This window comes from Harmonia axyridis, chromosome 2, assembly GCF_914767665.1.
Source record: "Harmonia axyridis chromosome 2, icHarAxyr1.1, whole genome shotgun sequence".
NCBI classification, from domain to species: Eukaryota; Metazoa; Arthropoda; class Insecta; order Coleoptera; family Coccinellidae; genus Harmonia; species Harmonia axyridis.
This window is the reverse complement of record NC_059502.1, coordinates 29307816-29331923: the sequence shown is the minus strand read 5'-3', so window position 1 is coordinate 29331923 and position 24108 is coordinate 29307816. Positions and strand designations below refer to the sequence as shown.

Sequence of the window (24108 nt, the reverse complement as noted above, 5' to 3'; positions counted from 1 at the left end):
ATTTGAAACTCTGTGGTACTCAGAATAAGAGAGATAGGCCAAACATATGTTATATATTTGAAATCAGAGGAAAAAGAGCTAGTCAAATATATAAAAATATACAGAGTGTTCCATTTGAAAAAATGAAGTTGGTATCAATATGTTGCCCACTGTGTATATATTTCGTTTTGTGAAATCATTTCAAAAAACATTAGTCGATTTCGAGAAACTTTTTTAGAAAACATTTTTTTGTACCTCTTCTAGTGACAAAATTAAAGGGGGGTAAAATTATGGTGAAAAACCCGGTACATGTAACGTTGAACCATGGAAATCGGAAGTCGATTCACAATTTTCACACTTCCACTTATTTTGCGTTCCATCTTCACGCATTTCATAGAACTTCTCATTTGGAATGCTAGAGCACCCGATATGATAACTAAGGCTGATGATACAGTATCGTTCATTCATAAAAAAAGGTACTCTTGAATATTTCATATAATAGCAAATTATGATCATCTACTAGACCTTCACTATATTTTCAAGAATATTTTCACTCTTTATTTATTTATAAATTAAATTTTTCGAACTTTGTCCAACTGATTTCATGCCCTTCTTGGAAATATACACAATGATTTTAAATACGAAATACAAAGTGATATTTTCAACCTGAACCCTTTAAATGATTAATAATGAATCCGGTCCTGGAATATTGAAATAATTAATATCTCTCTATTCTCGACCTCGGCATGTGTCAATAACATCCCAAGGTTCAAAAATTTCGCCGATGAGTTTGGTTCTGCTGATGGTTTATTATTTCCATGAATTGCAGGTTCCTGAATTTTCTATAATTAATTAATTTTCTTCTGTTATTCCTCTTTTCAACTTTTCAATTTCATATGAAATCGTATTTTTTAACTCAAAATTACCTTGTCCAATTTATCATAGGATGTTTTGTTGATTTGATCAAAAAACGCCCTAAATTATTTAAAATTATCAACAAGCTCTATAGTAAGAAGACGACGCAGTACTTAATGTTCTTAATAACTAGTTGAAACCGCCTATTCAATTTCGATAAAATTAACGCTTGGCAATTTTTTAATTCACTACAAATAGAAAGCACGAGATTCTGGTGGCAAACTTCAAATTCAGATTCAGCACCCCAAAAACATATAAAATCGAAGAAATCAAAATCACTCCGAAAAGTGGTTTTGCAGAGACAGTTAAAATAAGTCAATTTAAGTACGTTTAAGCCAGAATTGTTAATCGGATTTGTAGGAAGTTTTATATACAACTTTGTTTCTGTATAGGAAGGTCATACACGAAAAATTGATATTTTCCGGGTTATATGGATAAAACCGCCAAAAATTTTTCACCTTTTTTAGGCATTTTGTTCAATGTTCCGTCACAAAATTTTTATGGGAAACCTCAGATTCGGATTCAGCAGCCAAAAAAAGCCCATAAAATCGAAGATATCAAAACTATCCCAAAACTTTCTTGTGGAAAACATATATTGACTAAACATATTTTCTTAGGAATATCCTCGCGTCTACTAGGCTACAAGCCTAAAGCAGAGCGAGTTTAATTAATTTTTTTTTAATTATGGACTTTCAACTATTTTTCCACAAGCATTTTAAGTCACAAAGAGTAACATTCACACACAGTGCAGGAAAACCCCCTGCTGAAAAAATAGCAGGGGATTTTTCACAAGTATTAAGAAATAAATCAAATTCTGTTATGTCTCTATGCAACGAACGCCCAATTAAGGTCAAGGATGAGATAACTATGGTAACGACATGCAGAATTACGTCTGCCATTCATGTGTATGTGAATAATTAATCAAATCTTTTGAGTTACAGTTTATTTCAAGCGCTTGTAGAATAGTATATTGTGCAACAAGTGGGGAAAGTCCAACTTTTCTCGCGAGTGTGGAAGTTTGTGGCACGAGCCTGAAAGGCGAGTGCCGCAAACACACGAGCGAGAAAAGGACTTTCTCCACATGTTGCACACTATACTTTTCCTACAACTTCACAAATTTCAATAATTCAAGTAATGGACTTGATTCAAATCAAAATGACCTTCGTTGACAGTATGTGCTAATTTATTGCGTTTCCATAGAAACGACTCAAAAGCCCAATTTCATTGGTCTTCCAAGCGAGGTGTGGGCAAAGTGCCGTGGGGAATAATATTTCCCACAGTATGAGCAATACATAGTTTTGAAATTGAGTAAGCTATGAAGAAAACGCTACTTTCCATAGCAATTGTAGGAAAAAAATGTTGTTCCTAACTCTTGCAGAAATAGTCTTTCTCTAATTCTGTGGTTATTCCGTTCATTCTTCCACATCTTGTAGAACAAAATCGTGCGAGAATATATCAGAAACGCACAGTTTTCATGGTTATATTTTATTATTCTATGTTGGTACTCCGAACTTTCCGCCACGGCTTTATCTGTCAATTCATCAATTTGCCTTAAAGAAATCAGTTCTGCCAACCAACATTTTTCAATGCAAAAATCACTGAATGATATTTATGAAAATATTTCATTAATTTCAATAAAATGCAATGAATTAGAGAAAATAATGTATAACACTCGTACAGAAGGCTCATTCTACCACTCGTTCATTCCAAAACTCGCCACTTCGTGGCTCGTTTTTGAATTTTGAACTCGTGGAAGAATACCAATGCCTTCTGCACTTGTATTATAAATAAATATTCCAGCATGAAACTGCCGTTAAAGTACCACTTTCTGCACTTGGAAAATAACTATTATCGAACGATGGCACAGTGGCACACACGGTTTGTATTGGAAAATAATAAACTAATATTGTAGACTAAATCTACGCAAAAAAAAGTTTCGCCTAATTCGTTGAATATGAAAATATGAACAATAATAACTCACCTCGCATTTTCGAATGTTGCAGAAGGAGAACTTCCAATAGCAGCAAAATCCACCCCCACAGCCAATCCTTCTGGAATATTGTGAACTGTGATGGCTATCACCAAAAGGAGAATTCTCCTCCATTGTCCGTGCTGTATTTCTTCAATAACAGATGCATCCTCGAAACTCTGTTTAGAAACTTCTTTTTCAATACTTCGAGTTGTACCTTTCCGATTACCTACTGAAATCGAAAAAAAGACCAATTCAGTATCATCGATCGGACTGAATGTTATGATTTATAACATTTAATGTTAAAAGAACATAAACTTGATTAATATGAATATGTGCATAGGTATTTAATTCCGAAATATAATCATGAATAGTTCTTACGAGTCTCTATATAATGTTTTTGTTGTTATCAATAAAAAACACCAAGTATGTGCTATCGTTGTATTCCATATAGAAATATAAACTGAGGGGTAGGTACAACAGGGCTGTCAAATGTGAGAACCTTCTTTATATATCATTGGAAAGGTACTTTGATATTATTCAAAGCAATTTTTTTATTATATTATATTTATGTTGTCAAATAAGCTAGATATTGGCTGTATACGATAACTTGGGACACCCAGTATACAATTAATAATAAGATTTTTCTTTGTTCCTCGCATTACTAATAAAACTAATAAACGGAGTCATTAAAGATTCTAGCATTCTCGAAAAACTAAATTTTGCTATTCCAAGACCATCCTCTAGAGTTAGAAATACATTTTATCATTTTATATGCCGACACCTCGTACGAATACATTGAAGTATTCACCTCTTTATAATTTGTGTGATGCCTGTAATACTGTAAGTTCTCACTTGGATATTTTTAATTATAATATATCAGATCTCATTATTTTGACTGACTGAGCATTTTTTGTTATCTTTTTTTTTAGAATATGTAACATTATTTTTCTTATGCTCCTTGTTCTGTAGTTGGGTTTAAACCTGTAGAACATTGTATATGCATTAAATAAATAAAATAAATAAATAAATAAATTACATTACAGACATAGTACAAAACATCGTAAATCTAGGTTGACATGGCTAGTGGATCACAGCTGTGGTTCAAGAATACTTGGAAAACGACCCGTGTCAACGGAAGAGTCGAGCGAATATTCACGAAATGAACGATTTATCCTAGTTGACATGGGTAGTGAAGCTCAAGCGAGGTTAGTTATGTGTGGAGATCGACTCGTGTCAACGGAAGAGTTGTAAAACTATTCTCGAAACGGACGGTTTCGAACGTAAAATCGGATACCAAACATGTTGGATATTTAACGTGTTCGTGGTCTTGGAGCGTAGTGGAAGAAGACAAGGGTTATTTTCGATTTTTTTTTTGTACTGAATTGTACTGTACTAGTTTTGTGATACTTTATAACATTGATTTTTTTTTGTTACATACGACTTTGAAAATATTTCCCAAAACATGTTTATTGGGTTTCAATGGATAAAATAAATTTTCAATACATGTACTAAATATCACAAAATTCAGTTAAAAGCCAGGCCAGCACCTGTCATAATTTTTTTGGGTTTCACAGAAATACTCAAAAATTAGAAAAAAACTCATCCCAGCACATCTGTATTTCGATTTTGTGCTGCACTTATGGGAAGTTGTGCTGCTGACATTTCCGTAAAAAAAAATTGAAGAAAGTTAGTCGTGCACTTTCGTTTTTCTTCGGCGAAAATTGCTTCAGATACTTTTGGTACATTTGTGCAGTTGCCTTGTTCTGGTCAGATTTTCAGAAATAAATCTCTACTTTTTCTTCAAAGGATGTAAATCAACACACAGGGTCCTCGTGTTGTATAACTTGACAGAATAATCCCACAGCAACCCCCATACAACCTTCAGAAGTTTCATTAAGATCGGAAATTTTTCCAGCAGACCCCACTTTTTTTGATTCGTCACCGGACTATTATTTTGATCGACTGTATATCAATTGATATTGGGTTTAATAAAAAGTCTGTGAATACAAAATTGTAGATAATTTGATGGTCTACAACTTGGAAAATGAACGTTCTGGTTGAAAACTACTTAGTTCAGAAATTATGAGCAAAAAACTGAAAAAAGTCCGAAAATGTTGAGGTTCTGTGGCCATCCTCAAGTTAGCACAAGGTCCTCGTGTTGGATAACTTGACAGAGTCATGCCACAGCACCCCCGAACAACCTGTAAGTTTCATTAAGTTCGGAATTTTTCCAGGAAAAATTTATTTATCTACTGGACTATTATGCTTGGTTTATTAATTTCTATTTGTAACGTTCGACTCTTCCGAAGGTTCTAGCATGGGGCAAGAACTCCTCTGTTTTCCTGATTTGCGAGTCGATATAAGTCTTCGTTTGAAATCACTCCGACTTATCGGAATCGAAGCTCCGTAACATACCTAATATTAACCCAGTTCACTCTTTCCGAAATCCGAATAGAACAAGAAGCAATTTGACTCGTACTTCCTCAAAGCCTCTCCCGATGTCATCAAATTATTATTATTATTAAACAAAATTACAGAGTTGAGGTACATTGAACCTATAAACTCTAACTGAAAATTATCCATAATACAACTGTAGAGAAAGAGAAAAAAAAACTGAGATAAGTGAAATTTACAAAAAGCTACAAGAATGATATTATCAACAACCAAATTCAAATGCAACTCATTTCAGGTGGTTTGAATTCGATACCAATCTACAGAACTCTCAACTCTCGATCGAAACACTTTGAGGAGGCTTGCGATCATCAGATAGCTAGCGTAGATTTGGTGAAGAATAAAACTTAACGAACGGGCGTGTGTGACGAGCTTTATGACACTTGTTTGTTGTTCATTTTAATTAAATTCCAATTTTCAATAGATGGTTGAGGCCAGCTCATAAGGAACAAGAAATGAAAAATATGTAGTTCTGTAGCCTCAACTCAATAGGTGCTTTCCAGCCAACGTCAGGAGCTCCTCGGTACAGCTCCAAAGCGTACCGAAGCGCACTTTTAGTGTTCAAGTAAACAGGGCATCGAGCCCTCGCGTTACCTTCCCCTTTCCCCTGAAGCACCCCCCGCATTTGCGGGGCTTCGAGCCCTGACAGATGTGAGAGAGAAAGAAGACCGTTACCACGCATAAAGTACGAGACAGCTGCAGAACGCTAGTTTGTTTACGTTCAATTTGACAGTTTCGTTTTGGCGCGTTCCACTAGCTGCTTTCCAGTCAGGTGCGTGTCACCCCGGGGCTCGGCGCACTAGAGCTTCGAGCCCTTTTTATGAGTGGAACGCGCCAAAACGAAACTGTCAAATTCAACGTAAACAAACCAGCGTTCTACAGATGTCTCGTACTTTATGCGAAGTAACGGTATTCTTTCTCTCTCACACCTGTCAGGGCTGGAAGCCCCGCAAATGCGGGGGGTGCTTCAGGGGAAAGGGGAAGGTAACGCGAGGGCTCGACGCCTTGTTTACTGGAACACTACAAGTGCGCTTCGGAGCTGTACCGAGGAGCTCTTGATGTTGGCTGGAAAGCACCTATTCATAGCAAGGGCTCAAAGCTCTAGTGCGCCGAGCCCCGGGGTGACACGCACCTGACTCGAAATCAGCTAATATCGCCGATTGTTACAATCACTCTCTCTCTTTCTCATCCCTATGTTCACAGTGGAAAGTTGTACATACAGCAATAAGCTGATGCATAATCACAGAAATACAGTCCGCCAAAGACGCTCGGTAGTACAGTGGATTAAAAAGTCGACTATGGTGTTAGAAAGTACCAGGTTCGAATCCTGGCTAGGTCATGGATGTTGTACATGTCTGATGATGGTTAGGTTAGCAGTCGATGCCTTCAACAACAAAAAAAAAACAGTCCGCTAATTCGTAACTTGTTCCATTTCACATTAGATAGATAGATAGAATTGTTTATTGTTGTTTGATTATTCAGTATAAGTATAAAAATCCAAGTATTTTATCAGAAACTACGGGTATCCCAAACCGTGGTAGAAATAAGATATTACTTTGCATCCCACCAAAGTTACTGCTTTGATAAGCGTGCCCTTAACAACACTACTGATCATTATGACCATTACGAGGGTGGTCTGATAAGTACGGCCAAATGGTGTGATTATCGAAAATCAAATTTACTATCGTGGAGTACATCGTCTCAGATGGCTATTGTTAAAATTTCAGCTGAATCGGACTTTTGGTTTTGTTTTGATCGCGTGTGGAAGTGAGCGTATCCGGGAATTTCAGAGAGATGGAAAAAGAACAATATCGATCGGTGATTTGATTCTTGATTTTGGAAATTAAAACCCGCAGCTATGTACAGTGACTCTTCTCCTTTGATGGCGACCGTAAAAAATTGGTTCAACAAGTTTCAACATGATCGCACATCGGTTTTTGATGAGCAATGTCCAGGTACCCCGAAAAAGGCTACTACTAATGATAACGTGATTGATGTCAGTTTTCTGGTTTTCACAAGATGTGATCTACATCGACTATCTGGAGAAGGGCAGAATAGTAGTCCGGGAGCCAGGTGCAAATTTGGTTGATTATTTCCTCTCGAGAGATACTTGGTGAGATGCATCAGATAATAGTAATGAAAAGCCTCGTGAGCGTCAGCTACGACTCGGTTGGGGGGGGGAGAGCGGCGGCAGCCCCCCAAACACGAAGAAAAAAAAATACATTCAGTCATTTCCTCCAAATGAAAATTTGTCAAATTGCAACTAACCCAATATCTAGACGAAAAAATACAATTAGCTGGCTTATAGCATGCTGGATTATACGTCAGCTGGTGCCTCAAACATGAAAAAAAAAATTATATTTTCAATGACAGCTCTGACAGCGACTCTGATACTGAATCAGACAGTGGAAGTAACTAAATATTATTGTGCAACATGTGGAGAATAGTTATTTATAATACAAGTGCAGAAGGCATTGATATTCTTCCACGAGTTCAAAATTCAAAAACGAGCCACGAAGTGGCGAGTTTTGGAATGAACGAGTGGTAGAATGAGCCTTCTGTACGAGTATTATACATTATTTTCTCTAATTCATTGCATTTTCATTGAAATTGATGAAATATTTCCATAAATATAATTTAGTGATTTTTGCATTGAAAAATTTTGGTTGGCAGAACTGATTTCTTCAAGGCAGATTGATGAATTGACAGATAAAGCCGTGGCGGAAAGTTCGGAGTGCCAACATAGAATAATAAAATATAACCATGAAAACTGTGCATTTCTGATATATTCTCGCACGATTTTGTTGTACAAGATGTGGAAGAATGAACGGAATAACCACAGAATTAGAGAATAGTTATTTATAATACAAGTGCAGAAGGCATTGATATTCTTCCACGAGCTCAAAATTCGAAAACGAGCCACGAAGTGGCGAGTTTTGGAATGAACGAGTGGTAGAATGAGCCTTCTGTACGAGTATTATACATTATTTTCTCTAATTCATTGCATATTTATTGAAATTAATGAAATATTTCCATAAATATCATTTAGTGATTTTTGCATTGAAATATGTTGGTTGGCAGAACTGATTTCTTCAAGGCAAATTGATGAATTGACAGATAAAGTCGTGGTGGAAAGTTCGGAGTACCAACATATGATAATAAAATATAACCATGAAAACTGTGCGTTTCTGATATATTCTCGCACGATTTTGTTCTACAAGATGTGGAAGAATGAACGGAATAACCACAGAATTAGAGAATAGTTATTTATAATACAAGTGCAGAAGGCATTGATATTCTTCCACGAGCTCAAAATTCGAAAACGAGCCACGAAGTGGCGAGTTTTGGAATGAACGAGTGGTAGAATGAGCCTTCTGTACGAGTATTATACATTATTTTCTCTAATTCATTGCATATTTATTGAAATTAATGAAATATTTCCATAAATATCATTTAGTGATTTTTGCATTGAAATATGTTGGTTGGCAGAACTGATTTCTTCAAGGCAAATTGATGAATTGACAGATAAAGTCGTGGTGGAAAGTTCGGAGTACCAACATATGATAATAAAATATAACCATGAAAACTGTGCGTTTCTGATATATTCTCGCACGATTTTGTTCTACAAGATGTGGAAGAATGAACGGAATAACCACAGAATTAGAGAATGTCCTTTTCTCGCGAGTGTGGTACTCTCTGATTCATTATCAGAGTCGCTGTCAGAGCTGTCATTGAAATTTTTTTTTTCATGTTTGAGGCACCACCTGACGTATAATTCATCATGCTATAGCCAGCTGATTGTATTTTTTCGTCTAGATATTGGATTAGCTACAATTTGACAAATTTGCAGATTTTTTTTTTCTTCGTGTTTGGGGGGCTGCCGCCGCTCTCCCCCCCACCAGAGTCGCAGCTGACGTTCACGAGGCTTTTTATTACTATTACCTGATGCATTCTACTAATTACCGTTTGAGAGGAAGTTGATCATGTATATCTGTTACTGGCTCCCGGACTAGAACGATCAGAGGCAGACTTCCCAAAAACGCATGAAGTAGATTGAGATTTAGCTTAAGAACTCTCTGAGATCTCTGAGCTCGAGACTTATACTGATAAGATTTTGTCATATGGAGCTTTCCATACTAGGGCCAACAGTCCGTTATGCACTTGGCGTGTTAAATGAGGTGAAAAAACAATATCAAAGGAGTTGGTACGAATGTAATTTAATAAGGAATCCTACTGGTCCTAAAATATAATGAATGCTCGACTCTGGGAACCCCTTTACTTTATAACTTTGCGACCTCTAAGATGTTGTATCATACAGCAGTACTGGCATGGTGAAACATGGATTGAACAGGTGGAATTCTTTCATACTGAACTTGATGTTATTCAGTTCTAACTATATCATGAAAACCTGGCACTTGATATGAATAAGTCAATCTTCATTAATTTGTATAAGCACAAGGATTCAATACTGGCATTGCTTTTAATAGCCAGGCTTTGTGCTCTAATAGCACCCACTCATGTACGTCGGACAAGCATGAATAACCTAATTCGTCGGAAAGTTCATTCATAAGGTCTCTTTTAGGTTGAACAAGCTATATTCCAAATTGTCCTCGCATTTTAAAGGAGTCCTTGCTCAAATTCATACATTTGTATGAATACGGGGATTTTTTATTTTATTTTTTTTCAATTTTGGGAGAATACGTAATTATTAAGGTAGTGAAAAAAAATTAAAAACTAACCAAACAATCCTCTGAATTCATATTCATATTTCTTAGGAAATAATTGATCATTTACATTTTTAACGACAGGATTTAAGTATGCCTGAGCACCGAAACTACATAAATCTACAAAGGAAGTAATTGTTGTTGTATAACAGAACACAGTTTACGAAGGATATAGTTGTTATTCATGTCTTGGTAATTCTTTACTTTAACGCCCCCTCGTATTTTTCACTTACTATTTTGTTTCATAAATGAATATTTAATGTATGTATATATGTAGCATGAGACTCATCCGGGTGGAATGAATTTTGGAAAAATCGCAGTAATTTGACTGTAACCTTAGTATGAACCAATATCTGCCTGCAAAGGAACCTATTGATTTACAAGGTTTTCCAATAAGAGGTTTGATTTCGAATAGCCGCTATCGGAGCAGCTGTCACTTTTGAAGCTGTCATCTTTTGACATTAGGCTTTCCACAAACAACAGTATTATACAGAGTGGGCCAAATTGGAGACTATCGAATTAGAAGTCCTATTTCTTTACTAGATACCGATACTGATACCTCATGAGATATCACTATGAAAATATTTTTCTGATCATATTTCGAAAGGGCTGAAAATTATTATTCTAGAAAATACTTGATATTTTTCCGAAGTCCCAACAAGTGGCCGGCTAGGTGGCCTGACCTTATGTAAGATTATATCTTATAATCTTCCCCAAAGGTAATAGTCCATGACGTTAGGTCAGCCGGCCACCTGTTGGGACTTCAAACTTGACTTCAGAAGAATATCAAGGATACTACATTTTTAGAATGATAATTTTCAGCTCTATCGAAATATGTATTTAGAAATGTACGGGGTGTCCCATTAGAGAGATATTTCCATAGCGATATCTCATATATCAGTTTGCGGAAAATTCAATTAACGTCATAGAATTCTACATAAAAACATTATTGGAATGTTTTTAAAGAAATGAAAAATTTTCAAAAGAAAAAATATAAAGCAATATTTCGAAAATGAAGATTCTCGAAAAACACTCTGTAATTATGTAACGGTGATAACTATAGAGTTGCAGTTCTCGCGAATGAGTTCATGTTATCTGTATCTCGCGTTGTATAAGCCCGATCGGATTCCACTAGATGGCTTTAGAAAGATGATATTTCTTACTACATTCTGACAGTTTTGTGATAAATTGACTCAATTAAGTTTAAGCGCGCCACAAAGATGGACACTGGCAAAAAGACAATACGCTTCATTTTACAGTTTTCTTCGATAAAGCCAAAAATGCAAGCCAATGAAAAAAAATACTGTAATAGCCAATCACGTTCAATTTGGGACATTATAGAGTCCTGTTTCGATTGCTCAAGAGTGCACAATAAACCGTTTGGAACACCATTTGCATAAGGCTGGTCTCAGGAAGATGCTAGATGTATGAGTACCACACGAGTTGACGCAAAAAACCGCATGGGCCGAATTTCCACTGCGAATCACTGCTGCATCGCAACCAAATCGCCCCATTTTGAAACGCTTAGTGACTGGTGATGAAAAGTGGATAATTTACGACAACGTCAAGCAGAAACGGTCGTGGTCGAAACGCGGTGAGCCTACGGAAACGACCAGGAAGGTTTGGCTTTATGTTTAGTGGAATTGGCATCTACGAATAGCTGCTCCCATAAAGCACAACAGTTACCTCGGAACTGTAGTTATCGAACAAAACAGCGCATATTTGACATAAATTGGATCATTCTAATTAAGGTTTTTCAAGCCTTGTTCTTCATGCAAAAATAATGGATTTTTTTTACTACACCTTATACTTTTTGGCGCCTGAGTTTTCTTATGAAATAAATCTACATATATTTATGAAATATGTGAAATTTTTTGAACTTGTTTTTGTCCTACAAAAATTTTGGAAACTAGATATGATATGATTTACTAAAATCCATATTTCTATAAAAAATATGATATGATATTCATAAGAGATCATAGAGTGCCAGAATGGTCGTCACGGTGAGATGACTACTTTTACTCACATCCCGTTTTGGAGCTCCATAGTGCGAAAGAGTCTTTTTGTGAATAATATTGAAGCGTTTGTGAAGTTGAAATTGTAAAAATAGTTTGTGATTGTTGAGATTTTTTGTGATTTTTGAGTTTGTGTGGCAAATTGTTTCATGTGTCGATGGTGACCAGCCAAGTACATTGTTAAAAGATGGATGATAATGATGATAACAGATCATAGAAATGAAGTGAAGTGAAAACTTTTGTGGAAAGAGTAAATCAGATCAAATCTTCGTGCGAAAAAACTGAAAATTGTATGAACATTTGGCATAGAAGTTTAGTTCATAGGGATTCTGAAACAATAAAGCAATTAGTTGCCAAAAATTTGGCCACTAAAGTTAATATTAGAAATTGTGTAAATCATAAGCAGTGTGATTCTTATATAGCTGGAAAATTGTCGAAAAAACCTTTTCTCTATTTCAGTATCGTAAAGAGTTCATTGCACTATTAAAAACAGTGCTGTAATGAACTAATTACAGCATTGTTATCAGTTATATTTTTCCTTTTCTGGTTGTCTACACTGACTCCCGATCCTATCAAATTTCAGCACACGTAAATTGTTAATATAATATAATTTGGATATAGTGAAATAATGTGGTACATCATTCGCAGTTTCTGGTGGTGTTAAATCGATTTCGTCAGACATAATTCAGGAATTTAATGCGTAATTATAAATTATTTCAAAATTCGAAACGTAAAATTCAAATTGAAATTCCGTAATCTGTCAATTACAATATACAATACAAAAGTCACTAGGATGTATAATCTAAATTTTCCACTGAATTTCGACAATAAAATAAAACAAAATAATATCCACTGAATTATTTAATTGTTAGCAACCTTAGAATACTCGAATATTTTTCTGACAATGTCGAATTTTATTCCTATATAAGTTTCCGAAAAGCTCTGTACTCTTATCAGTCAGAAATGATGAAGCCACAGTGTGCCGAAACAATTGCTGCTACCAATTAACCCATTACAGCCCCGTGGCAACTTAAGTTGCCACGGCGCATTCGACTACATTCTATGCGCACGCGCATAGATATTGAAGTTCCATTGGTAAATTCCGGTCATGTGATATGTCCTGTCTCGAATAGCACAAACGTCAGTCAGATATTGTCAAACAGTGAGTTAGTGTATAACGATTTATTCAGAGCTCTTGAACTTTTTCATTCACCATAATGGCCGTCGATGAGAGATTGTAAGTATTCTATTTCAATAATGCATGCACATTTGTATTTTTGTACCAGTTTTATTCAATATGAATTCAGCAGTATATTTCTTCTTCACAGTAATATTTTCATGCAATATTTTGCTTTTGCCATACGGGCAAAGTTTGATGGCAACTAAAGTGGCCAACGGGAACACGTGACAACGGTTTCTGCAATATTTACATTTCTTACTGAATGATTTCGACAGGTATACTCGTGGAAGATCAGGCACTGGATTACTTCTTCATGAATTAATTGACCTTATCGAGAACGATGAGGACATATCAGCCACCAATATAGCCATATGTCCACCTGATGAACTTCCTGGTGCAGATACAGATAAGGACTCTGATTTATCGGATGAAGAGGTAGTTGGAGATTTTGACCACCTTCCTGCCCGTATATTACGCTCTCAGGTGGAAATGCAGAATCCAGAAATCGATGATGATCACGGCAATCCAGTCGTCCAAGATGAGAACCATTCAGAAGAACCTAGACCGACGACTTCTTCGCAGACAAGAGTAAGAAGCACCAAACGTAAGCGTCCCACAGAACGTACTTGGAAGCCGAAAATGAATGGGTTATCTTCAAGTATTCCTGAACTTGAATGCGAATACCGACCGGTAGCAGAAGATCTTCTGAAAGAAACGGTAAAAAGCCCTATTGAGGCTTTTAGGGCTTACTTCTCGGAAGATTTATTGAGTCATATCGTAACCGAAACTAATCGTTATGCTATGCAGAAACTCGTTCACAACCTGAATGCCACTGCTGAAGAAATGATTACATTTGTCGGAATTATGTTGATGTCAGGTTACCACCCTCTTCCATATAGAAGACTCTACTGGAAACAAGATCCAGATGTTCATTCGCACTTAGTTTCCGATGCCATCCGTCGAAACCGATTCGATGAACTGATAAGTTTTATTCACCTTGCCAACAATGAAAACAATGATGGAAGTGATAAAATGTACAAGGTCCGACCTATTTTTGATCACCTCAACAACTCTTTCAAACAAATCAGTCCTGGGCCCACTATTAGTATCGACGAGAGTATGATTCCTTATTACGGAAGGCATGGGTGCAAACAGTTTATTCGCGGAAAACCTATCAGATTTGGGTTCAAGTTATGGGTTGCCGCGGATCCATCTGGATACATCCATCATGTTGAACCCTATTGTGGAAGTTCAACTCGTCTTCCAGAAACTGGACTCGGTCAAGGAGGTGACGTAGTAATTGGACTTGTAGACCACATGAAATTGTCAAAGGGTATTCGACTCTACTTTGACAATCTTTTTACATCGGTTGGGTTGTTGGAAGAGCTTAGTTCTAGAGGACTTGGTGGAACTGGTACTCTGCGTGAGAATCGCTGTAGTGTTTCAATGAAACTTCCAGATAAAAAAACGTGGAAAAATAAACCCAGAGGTGAAACATCCACCAGTTCTTCAGGAGATATTTTAGCAGTCCGTTGGAATGACAACAATGTTGTTACTGTACTTACTAATTGTGATAATGTACATCCTATGTCAAAGTCAAACCGATACTCCAGAATTGAAAAGAAGGTCATTTCTGTCAAAGTACCAGGTCCTATTGCTCGTTACAATAGTAACATGGGTGGAGTAGATCTTTCTGATCAATTTTTGGCTTCCTACCGAAACAGAATCAGGTCGAAAAAATGGTGGTGGCCTTATTTCTCTTGGACTGTGGATGTATGCAGCACACAAGGTTGGTTACTGTATCGTCGCCTTGGGCATGATATTCCTCTATTGGATTTCAGACGTCAGTGTGCTATTTTCATTCTGAAGTCTTACGGCAGTCCTCCAATGGTAGCAGGAGTTCGATCATCTCTAGAGTTCACACCAGCTCTCGAAGAAATAAGAAAAGATCGAACAGATCATTTCATCGAAAAAGGTGAATCCAAGTATCGCCGTTGTAAAGTATGTGGCAGGCGTACAATTTTTGTATGCAAGAAGTGTGAAGTTCCTGTTCATCCTGATGAGTGTTTCAAAATTTTTCATGATGTAAAATAATAATATTTTATGTAATTTCATAGGAAATATTATACGGTTGAATCACAATAGATGTATACGATTGATATGCTAGTTTTATTGTACTTTGGAAAATTTCTTCATGAATTATCCCAGTGGCAACTTAAGTTGCCGCTTCATAGTAACTCTCCTGCATGTTCGATCATTATTTTTATAACACAATATCACTTTTTGAGTCTAAATAACTCATCAGACAAAGTTTCAGTTGAAAATCTTCACGGGGGAATTATGGGCTTTAATGGGTTAAATAATTCAGTGGAAATTATTTTGTTTTCTTTTCTTTTTAATGAATTTCCGTCAAGTAAGGACCCAATCCATCTTATATTAATTTCGACAATATTTCACAAAACTTGACTGAAATAGATAAAATGTCGTCTAATACCCGTTGCAGAAGGCAATTCCAACATTCATGCGTTCGAAAACACGCTCCTTATCGAATTTCGCATTCGTGTTGGAATAGGAACCCATTCTGCAACTTGTTTTAGAATATCTATTCCCCAGTTGTCGCATTCAAAAACTGAGGAACTATGGAACTATTGGAGGTAACCATGTTGAAGAATAAAGTAGTATGTTTAAGAAGAAATGAACTTTTACTAGTTAGGCCTAGGACTGATTAAGTGAAATATATTATTCAGAAAATAGTAATAACAAGCTCCCAGGGAATAAATTATGATTCACATTTAATATAGGCTCAGCGGAGGCATCGAATTATTTAAAATTCAAACTGGTAATTTGCGAATATCTTATATCCTCAAAACAGAATTAATTTTGGCATACCAATCGCACACCCAAGAATATTGAATAACAATCGAGAATTTCAAGGTGGAAGATCCTTTTTTTTGTATGTTATGTCGAGGCCAACCACAAAATCCTATAGAACCCTTTCAGAGTGTACTTCCTTGGGTAAGTACATACCTTTCTTTTTTTTTAATTTGAGGAAGGAAGTAGTTCGTTCACCAAAAATTAAATTGAATACTTGAATACAAACAGGTTTTGAAAATATTCCTCTTCAGTTCATCAAAAATTGTCGGAATGATTAATAATCGGAAAAGAAATATGGCTCATTATACGAACAATTATATTAATGTAGAACCTTATTAAAGCTGTAAAAATAACGATGCGAATCATACATAACCATTATTGTAGTATTTTGCATGTTTCGCCGAAATCGACCTATAAATAATGACCTCATTAGACATTATAATTATTAAATACCATTATGCTTAAGGAACCCATCTATAATGAATATTTCATATAAATTGATTTGAGATAGTTCAAGTCAAGAAAGGTGCCACTCAAATCGCCTAGTTCAATGAACGATTTTTAATAATATCTTATTTAAATAATTGAAAGATTTAAAACATGGATATTTATGCAAAGTGAAAGGGTATCTCCAAGACAATTTTATTCAATGGATGAACATCAAGTGATAAATAGGCAAAAAATTTTTTGTGAAACAATAAATTCATCTTGACGATGTTCCAAATGTCGTTCGAATCGTCGATGAGAATTAAGTAATTAATTATGCACATCAACTTTCCATTGATCGATTCCCGCTACTTTTCTGACATACTAGTAGAATTCAGGTTTTCTGATACCGAAAGAGAGATGATCCACATAATTTCAGAATTCATAATTTTTTTTATACAAATAAATGATATAGAGGTAAGGGAATCCTGAAAACAAGATTGATTTGAAAATGTAGAATAAAGTAATTTATTTTCTGCTATATCCATATAGTTTAGATCCCCTTACTTTGCATCAAACAAAGTCTGAATAACATGAGATAATATTAAAAAAAAATTTCCACATAACACTGAAAGCAATTGAATATTTAGAAAATACATTATTTTTCACCAAGAATTCCTACCCCCTAAGGTTTTCCAGATATGGAATTTTGAATATTTGATGAAATACAAATAATCCCTCAGATATTTTTCACCTAGAAGTCCTACCCCCCAAGGTTTTCCAGATATAGAATTTTGAATGTTTGATAAAGTACAAATAATCCCTGTTTTTATAATGGATTCAGTCATATCATTATTATGTAACAATCAGAAACAGAAATAAATCAAATGTAACCTGGACATCTTCATGTGTTTAAAAAAATTAGTACTTATTTTTAGAAATAATCTGCCCCTAATTTTAAGATCCACTCTGATATTTAAAAAAACTAACTGTTCATTTGCAGAAACAATGAACAATTGATTTCCTTCAATCTAAATATTAATTTGAAGAGGATTGACTTCCTTACCATTGGAAAGCCCTTCAGTTTACTTACTCCAAGTTGTATAAGCTGCAAGGAATTGGGACGCGACAATATTTTTCTTATCAATACTCAGAAAAACATTGGCAACTACCATGTGCATTACTCCCAATATATCCTATCGGAATTGAATAAAACCTCAGTGTCCCAATTACTTTGCAGCTCATGTGCACCATATCATAGAATTTAAATAAACCTTTCTTTTACATCCTACGCTGATAACTCCTATTTCAATTTTTCATTAAATTGTAGGAAGAATATTTTTGAAAGGAAATTTTATTCTTAATATTAAGTCTTCAGACTATGTTTAACACAATCTGTACTCATTGCATATTCCTGCTTTCAAAATATTATGTTCCTAATCTAGATTCTCCTTAATGAATAGCAAACAGCACAATTCACAATTTATTTGAATAAAATATATATAAATATGCATTTATATATAAAATGACTTTTATTGAGGTATGGCTACTATAGTTTATATTTATGCTGTTGTATATTAAACTTACCCCTTCGACGTTGATGAACTCCACCTGCATCCGGAAACCCGTCAATGGCAGTCGTGTCTGGTAAAACATAGTGAGCTTCTCTCTGTATACTATTTCTGCGATCTTTTCGAGAATGAGACGACGAATTGAGCGCTATAAAAATTGAGATGTCAGTATATCCTTGAATAAAGCAGTGCTCCACAATATAACATAATATCAATCAAAATAATCTCATGTTATCTTAAAATTTATACTGAAATCAGTTAAACTCAGTTACCTAGCATTACATTAGGTGAACTTAATCCTAGGTACGTAATGAGAAGATCAGTACTATAAACGAAAAGTGCTCCCAGTAGGAATCCCACACTCACTGGGGCAAAAGCATATTCTCCGTTCAATCCATAATATTTTGAATCTACAGCCATTTCTATAGCTGGGGCAAGGAGAGACCAAAATGATGCTGCTGTCATTACCCCTGCAGCAAATCCCAAACTGGCATCAAGCAGTTTTCGCTATAAGGAGAATATTTCAGTTGTTTACATTGGAGAAATGTTAGGTTATATTGTCACTACCTGTGAGCCTTGAATGAATACTACGACAGCAGCTCCTGCAGCAGTTAACCCCCATGTAAAGAGGGTTCCCAGGAATGCTTGCATAACAGGTCCATAACCCTGAATCATTATTTTTGGTGATTTACCTAATGCTAGCGCTAACCAAACAAAATCACGGACCGACACCGACTGCCATTAGACCGGGAATACTCCGGAGTTCAAATATCGTTCAATTCTCTTAGTTGACATGCGCAGCGTTAATTCCAATTCGAATAATTCTTCTTTCAAATTCTAAAAAGTTAACATAAGAAATTCACGTATATTTGAAGAAATATCACCTTGGAAATCATAAGTTTTGTAATTCAATATTATCTTCAACAAAATGTGCGTGAATAATTGGAATATCTTCAAGCATTCTATTGAATTCGTCACAAACGTGATCGAGGTGAAAGAATGTATAGGAGTCACCATCAATAATTATAATTATGTATCTCCTTGAAGAATTGTGTATGCTCCTATACCTATATTCACTAGTACCTACCTGTTTATCCCATTTTCGAGTTATTAGATATTTTCAAATTATGCATCCTAATGGAAGTTACGTCGTTATAAATTGAGAAATAATCGTTATAGATCGGCATAATCAAAGAAATGAATTCACAGTTAGGTAGGTACTTTCATTTCTATTTCAGTTCAAATCACAAATGAAATATTCATAAAATAATAGTAAAGGTAGGTATGTGACAATTAAAGTTTTTTCATTATCTATAATAATAACTATTCTTATGCGAACCTCAGGTATATTACAGGGGAGCTAGTAAACTTCTCTTCTTGCTACCCTAAAATATAGATGCTGTAGCAAATCCTCCTAATAATACAGTGCGCATCAAAAATATGGATCAACATTCAACCCTTTCAAACCCCTCACGTGAAAAATTAGAATGTGTGAAACACTGCGCTTCAGTTATGATCTTAAGTAGGTATGATATTAGTACGTATTTACTGAAACTTTTCGATAAAATGTTTCAATTCAACATTCCAACGCTCATGGCTGAAAAGAAAAGGAACATAACATATGGCGTTCAAATGCGCCCGGTATCATATCATACGATGAATGTCTTACTTTCAGAAAATTCGAATTCAAGTTGCTTTCAATCGTTGCTCAAATTTGAGTTCATTGTTTTAAAAAACGGAAAAGAAATGCCTCAGTTAAATGAAAAACAGAGAATTGAAATTTTAATGACTATCGGGTAGGGCGATAGAGTCCTTAGTCAACAGAAGGTTTGTGATATTTTTAGTGCCAAATATTCAGAAAGACCAATCACAAGGTCAACGGTTAGTAAAGTTGAAAGTAAATTCACGGAATACGGACATGTTAGACATATTCAAAATGCCAGACGACCCAGAATATCTGAAGACACAAAACTGAATGTCTTGGTGGAAATTGAAGAAAATCCTCACAGTACTTCCCGGCAGTTAGCGGAACATAATAATATTTCTAAGAAGACTGCTTCACGCATTTTGAAGGCAGAAAAATATCACCCTTATAAAATTCAGCTATATCAGGGATTAAACGAAGATGATCATGATCGACGGAATCAGTTTTGTGAAATTATGCAAGATGCATTGAACCTGAATCCGCAATTCATCGAAAAATTGTTTTTTTTAACCCACGTTTTCTCTGACGGGAACAGTGAACCGACAGAATTGCAGGTTTTAGAGCCGAGAAAATCCGCATTAGATGATAAAAGCACATACGCAACACCCACAGAATAGTTATTTATAATACAAGTGTAGAAGGCATTGATATTCTTCCACGAGTTCAAAATTCAAAAACGAGCCACGAAGTGGCGAGTTTTGGAATGAACGAGTGGTAGAATGAGCCTTCTGTACGAGTATTATACATTATTCTCTCTAATTCATTGCATTTTCATTGAAATTAATGAAATATTTCCATAAATATATCTTAGTGATTTTTGCATTGAAAAATGTTGGTTGGCAGAACTGATTTCTTTAAGGCAAATTGATGAATTGACAGATAAAGCCGTGGCGGAAAGTTCGGAGTACCAACATAGAATAATATACAGTCCATTCAGGAATTATTGACATCCCGGGTGGCTTTGGAAAATCGAAATTAAGTTGGTACTGGCTCATTCAGTAACATTTTGAATTGCAGATTTCGGGTTGGCATTGGAAATGTCATTGACAGGAGGTTAGATTTCAGTTCGTTTGTGTTATTGGTTTTGATCGAAGAAATTTTGAAACTTAAAAGTTGTATCAATTTCAAACATACATTGATTAGTTTATTTGAGTATTTCTCACAGTACTGTTTGAAAAAAGAAGAAGGCAAGTCATTACAACCTTGATTATTAGTGGAAGAAAACCTGTGCAATACGATTTCACCTTCAAAGAATCATTGAATGATTTGATTGTTACCAAAAGCCGAGCCAAAAGCAACTAATATATCAGCCTGGATGAAATTTGACCAAAAAGCATCTGGATTTCAATCAATCAAAGACAACATTACATAAACTTAATTGGTTACAAGTTCAAAACAGTTAATGAAAGGAAAATTCTTATTGATAAACAGAAAAATATAATAAGTTGAGTACGATTTTATGTTGAATACAGAGAATATTTGCAACATAATGCGAAATTCATTTATCTGGGTTATTTGAAAATGCCAGCATTATTCAACAGTGGACTCTAGAAAGAAAACAAAATGTTTTTCAAGTATATTCAAGGGTAAAAGTAGAAGGAGTACTATTTTGAATGCTGGATATTTGGATTTTTACCTGGATGTTTTGTTTTGACAGTGGTGATCATGAGGATTATATAAATCTATGAAGAGAGAATTATTTTATAATTGGATTGCTAAACAAAGTCTTGGCATTGCATCTATAGTTTATTTATATTCTATATTGAAATTAAGTATTGTTATATCTGTTTTTTGTTCTTCAATGAGTAATCCAAAAATCTAATAAATCCCAATTGATTTATAGAATTTTTACTGAGTATTTAATCGAAAAATATATTCAGAAGAGTAACTTCAAGAATTTCTTCACCGCTTACCCACTTGAAGATAATAATAGAATGCAATAAAATTTTAAAATTCACAAATTAAAAATAATTTCATTCAAAAATGCTTTTAGTTAGTGAGTCAATGCTGTTATGGGTAAAATAATTTATGTAATTCAATAGAAACTAGTATAAAAGCATTTCAATAAAAAACAGAAAACTCGAGTACAAATAGTACCTATATTTTTCATACAAGTTTAATCAATCATTCATGTCATGAACAGCCTCAATAAATAGTGACTTTAGAAAGTAATTTGCACATCAGCTGATAAATTGGTTCCAATTTTGAAAGTTACAGTACAACTGTGATGTCAAAATTTTTCATATACTAAATGGATTCTTTGAATTTTATTACTGTCTTATTATGATATGGCTCTTCCATTCACTAAGCTACACTATTCAAATTTATCAACCAGTTTTTTCTGTTTTCTTCACCAGTTTAGACACCACAGTTGAAATGATCCAGAAGAGTTATTTGATAAGAATTTTGCAAGCAGGTTGGTATCCAGTGTCCATCAGTAATGCAACCATTTTTGAAGAGCCTTTAGTGAAAAGGAATATGCATATTTTAATGATCTTCAATGGGATCTTTCATGGGCGACTGTTAAATGAATAGATATCTCTTCATTGGATTTCCTCGAAATGAGATAGCATTTCACTATATTTCTACGTTATATAATCTGAATTTCAATTTATGAAATCATGACTGTATGCGTCCCTTCGTAATAATCGTAATTTCGAAAATTCAGGATCTTTTGGATACAAAAATGATGAAAATAATTCAAACTGGTTATTTATTTGATCTATGATGAACCATAGCCATTTTTAGTGATATTTTTGTAACCAGAAATAAAGCCGCGACTAGACGTTCATGGCCTACTTCGATGTCAATAATTCCTGAATGGACTGTAGTATATAACATTACTAGCAAGGTAAGAGGGTTTTTACTGGCGAATGGAGGATATAATTGACGAGCCGCAGGCGAGTCAGTTACCTCCTTGAGCCTGTAAAACCCGTTACCTTGCGTGTATTGTTTTATATTTTATTTGTTCCTCATTTGTAAAAAGGTTAGATAAATTCCAAAAAAATCTCAATAATTTGTCTCAAGTGTCGTAAGCTATCACAGACATAAGTCTATGTAAGCTATGGAAGCGTTGCCATGAACATGTCTGTTTATTTTACTTCACATTTGTTTTGGCGAAAACGAGAATGAATGTACCAAAAGAAATTATTGAGGCAGCCAGTAGTGTAGCTTCAAGTTTATTACCTGCAAAATCAGCTTCAAGGTACGAGCGAGAATACGACGACTTCAAAAAGTGGCAAAACAAAAATAGTGTGATTGGGGTAACTGAAGATGTTTTGTTGGTCTACTTGAATCAACTATCAGCTAGATTCAGCCCTAATACTTTATGGGGGAAATGGTCTATGCTGAAAAGCTGCTTGGAAATGAAAGAAAATGCCCCTGTTCGCAGGTTTGTTTTCCTTTGAAAATTTATTGAAAAATATGACGTTTAGTTGTCATTTGCAGATTTCAAAAGGTAATAGCATTTCTGAAACGAAAAAATGAGCGTTATACGCCAAAAAACGCCAAGGTATTAAGTAAAGAAGAGGCTGAACAATTTCTTTTACATGCTCCTGATGACCAGTGGTTGCTGGCGAAAATTGTAACAATATTTAGGATTTTTGGATGTTGTCGATGTGACATACCGACATGGAAAGTGCATTTCCCTTAATGCTGGCCAGCACACTATTGGTGGTATCCCAAAGCAAATAGCGAAATATTTAGGTTTAAAAGACCCAGAGTTATACACCGGCCACTCTTTCCGCAGAACTGGAGCCACTATGGTTGCGGATTCGGGTGGAGATATTTTAGCACTAAAGCGTGCAGGAGGGTGGAAGAGCACCGAAATTGCGATGAGTTATATAGATGATTCGGTCAACAAAAAAATCGAAATGTCTAGCAAATTATTTGGTAGTACGGAGAGTACAAATGTTCTGCAGTCCTCGAGTTCAGCAGTTTCTGAGTCAACAGATGGTTCATCATCATCAGTATCAACTCTTTCATCATCAAAAATCTGTGTTACTGGAAATAACAATTGTACCATGATTTTCAACATATATGACGATAAAACAAAATTTTCTAATGTAAATAATACAACTAACTTGTAAAAATTTTGCAAGTCAACTGTCAGTTTTACAAGTTAGTGACTTGATAAAATAAACTTTCTTGATTAATATTGTGTTTTTGGAAACTGACGTTTACAAATGAGAAACAAATAAAAATATAACCATGAAAACTGTGCGTTTCTGATATATTCTCGCACGATTTTGTTCTACAAGATGTGGAAGAATGAACGGAATAACCACAGAATTAGAG

At 35.1% G+C, this 24108-nt stretch overlaps 2 protein-coding genes across 3 annotated transcripts in view; one reads left to right on the top strand and one right to left on the bottom strand.

The window, feature by feature from the left end:
• LOC123672967 (zinc transporter ZIP11) overlaps nucleotides 1–18873 on the bottom strand; it is a 63710-nt gene extending 44837 nt beyond the window's left edge. Inside the window, exons 1-4 of one of the 2 annotated variants that reach the window (XM_045607336.1) lie at nucleotides 18675–18873; nucleotides 18380–18614; nucleotides 18124–18255; nucleotides 2876–3095 (exon numbers count right to left, since the gene is read on the bottom strand). In XM_045607336.1, the coding sequence (XP_045463292.1) occupies nucleotides 2876–3095; nucleotides 18124–18255; nucleotides 18380–18614; nucleotides 18675–18782 (695 nt within the window). In that variant the 5' untranslated portion in view covers nucleotides 18783–18873. The remainder of the gene's footprint in view (nucleotides 1–2875; nucleotides 3096–18123; nucleotides 18256–18379; nucleotides 18615–18674) is intronic. The other variant, XM_045607337.1, reaches the window with a different exon arrangement.
• On the top strand, nucleotides 13064–15395 carry LOC123672964 (piggyBac transposable element-derived protein 3-like). Its single transcript, XM_045607332.1, has 2 exons — nucleotides 13064–13293; nucleotides 13512–15395. The coding sequence occupies exons 1-2, from the start codon at nucleotides 13274–13276 to the stop codon at nucleotides 15328–15330; spliced, it is 1839 nt and encodes a 612-aa protein (XP_045463288.1). The 5' UTR covers nucleotides 13064–13273; the 3' UTR covers nucleotides 15331–15395.
• Nucleotides 18874–24108: the final 5235 nt, after the last annotated feature.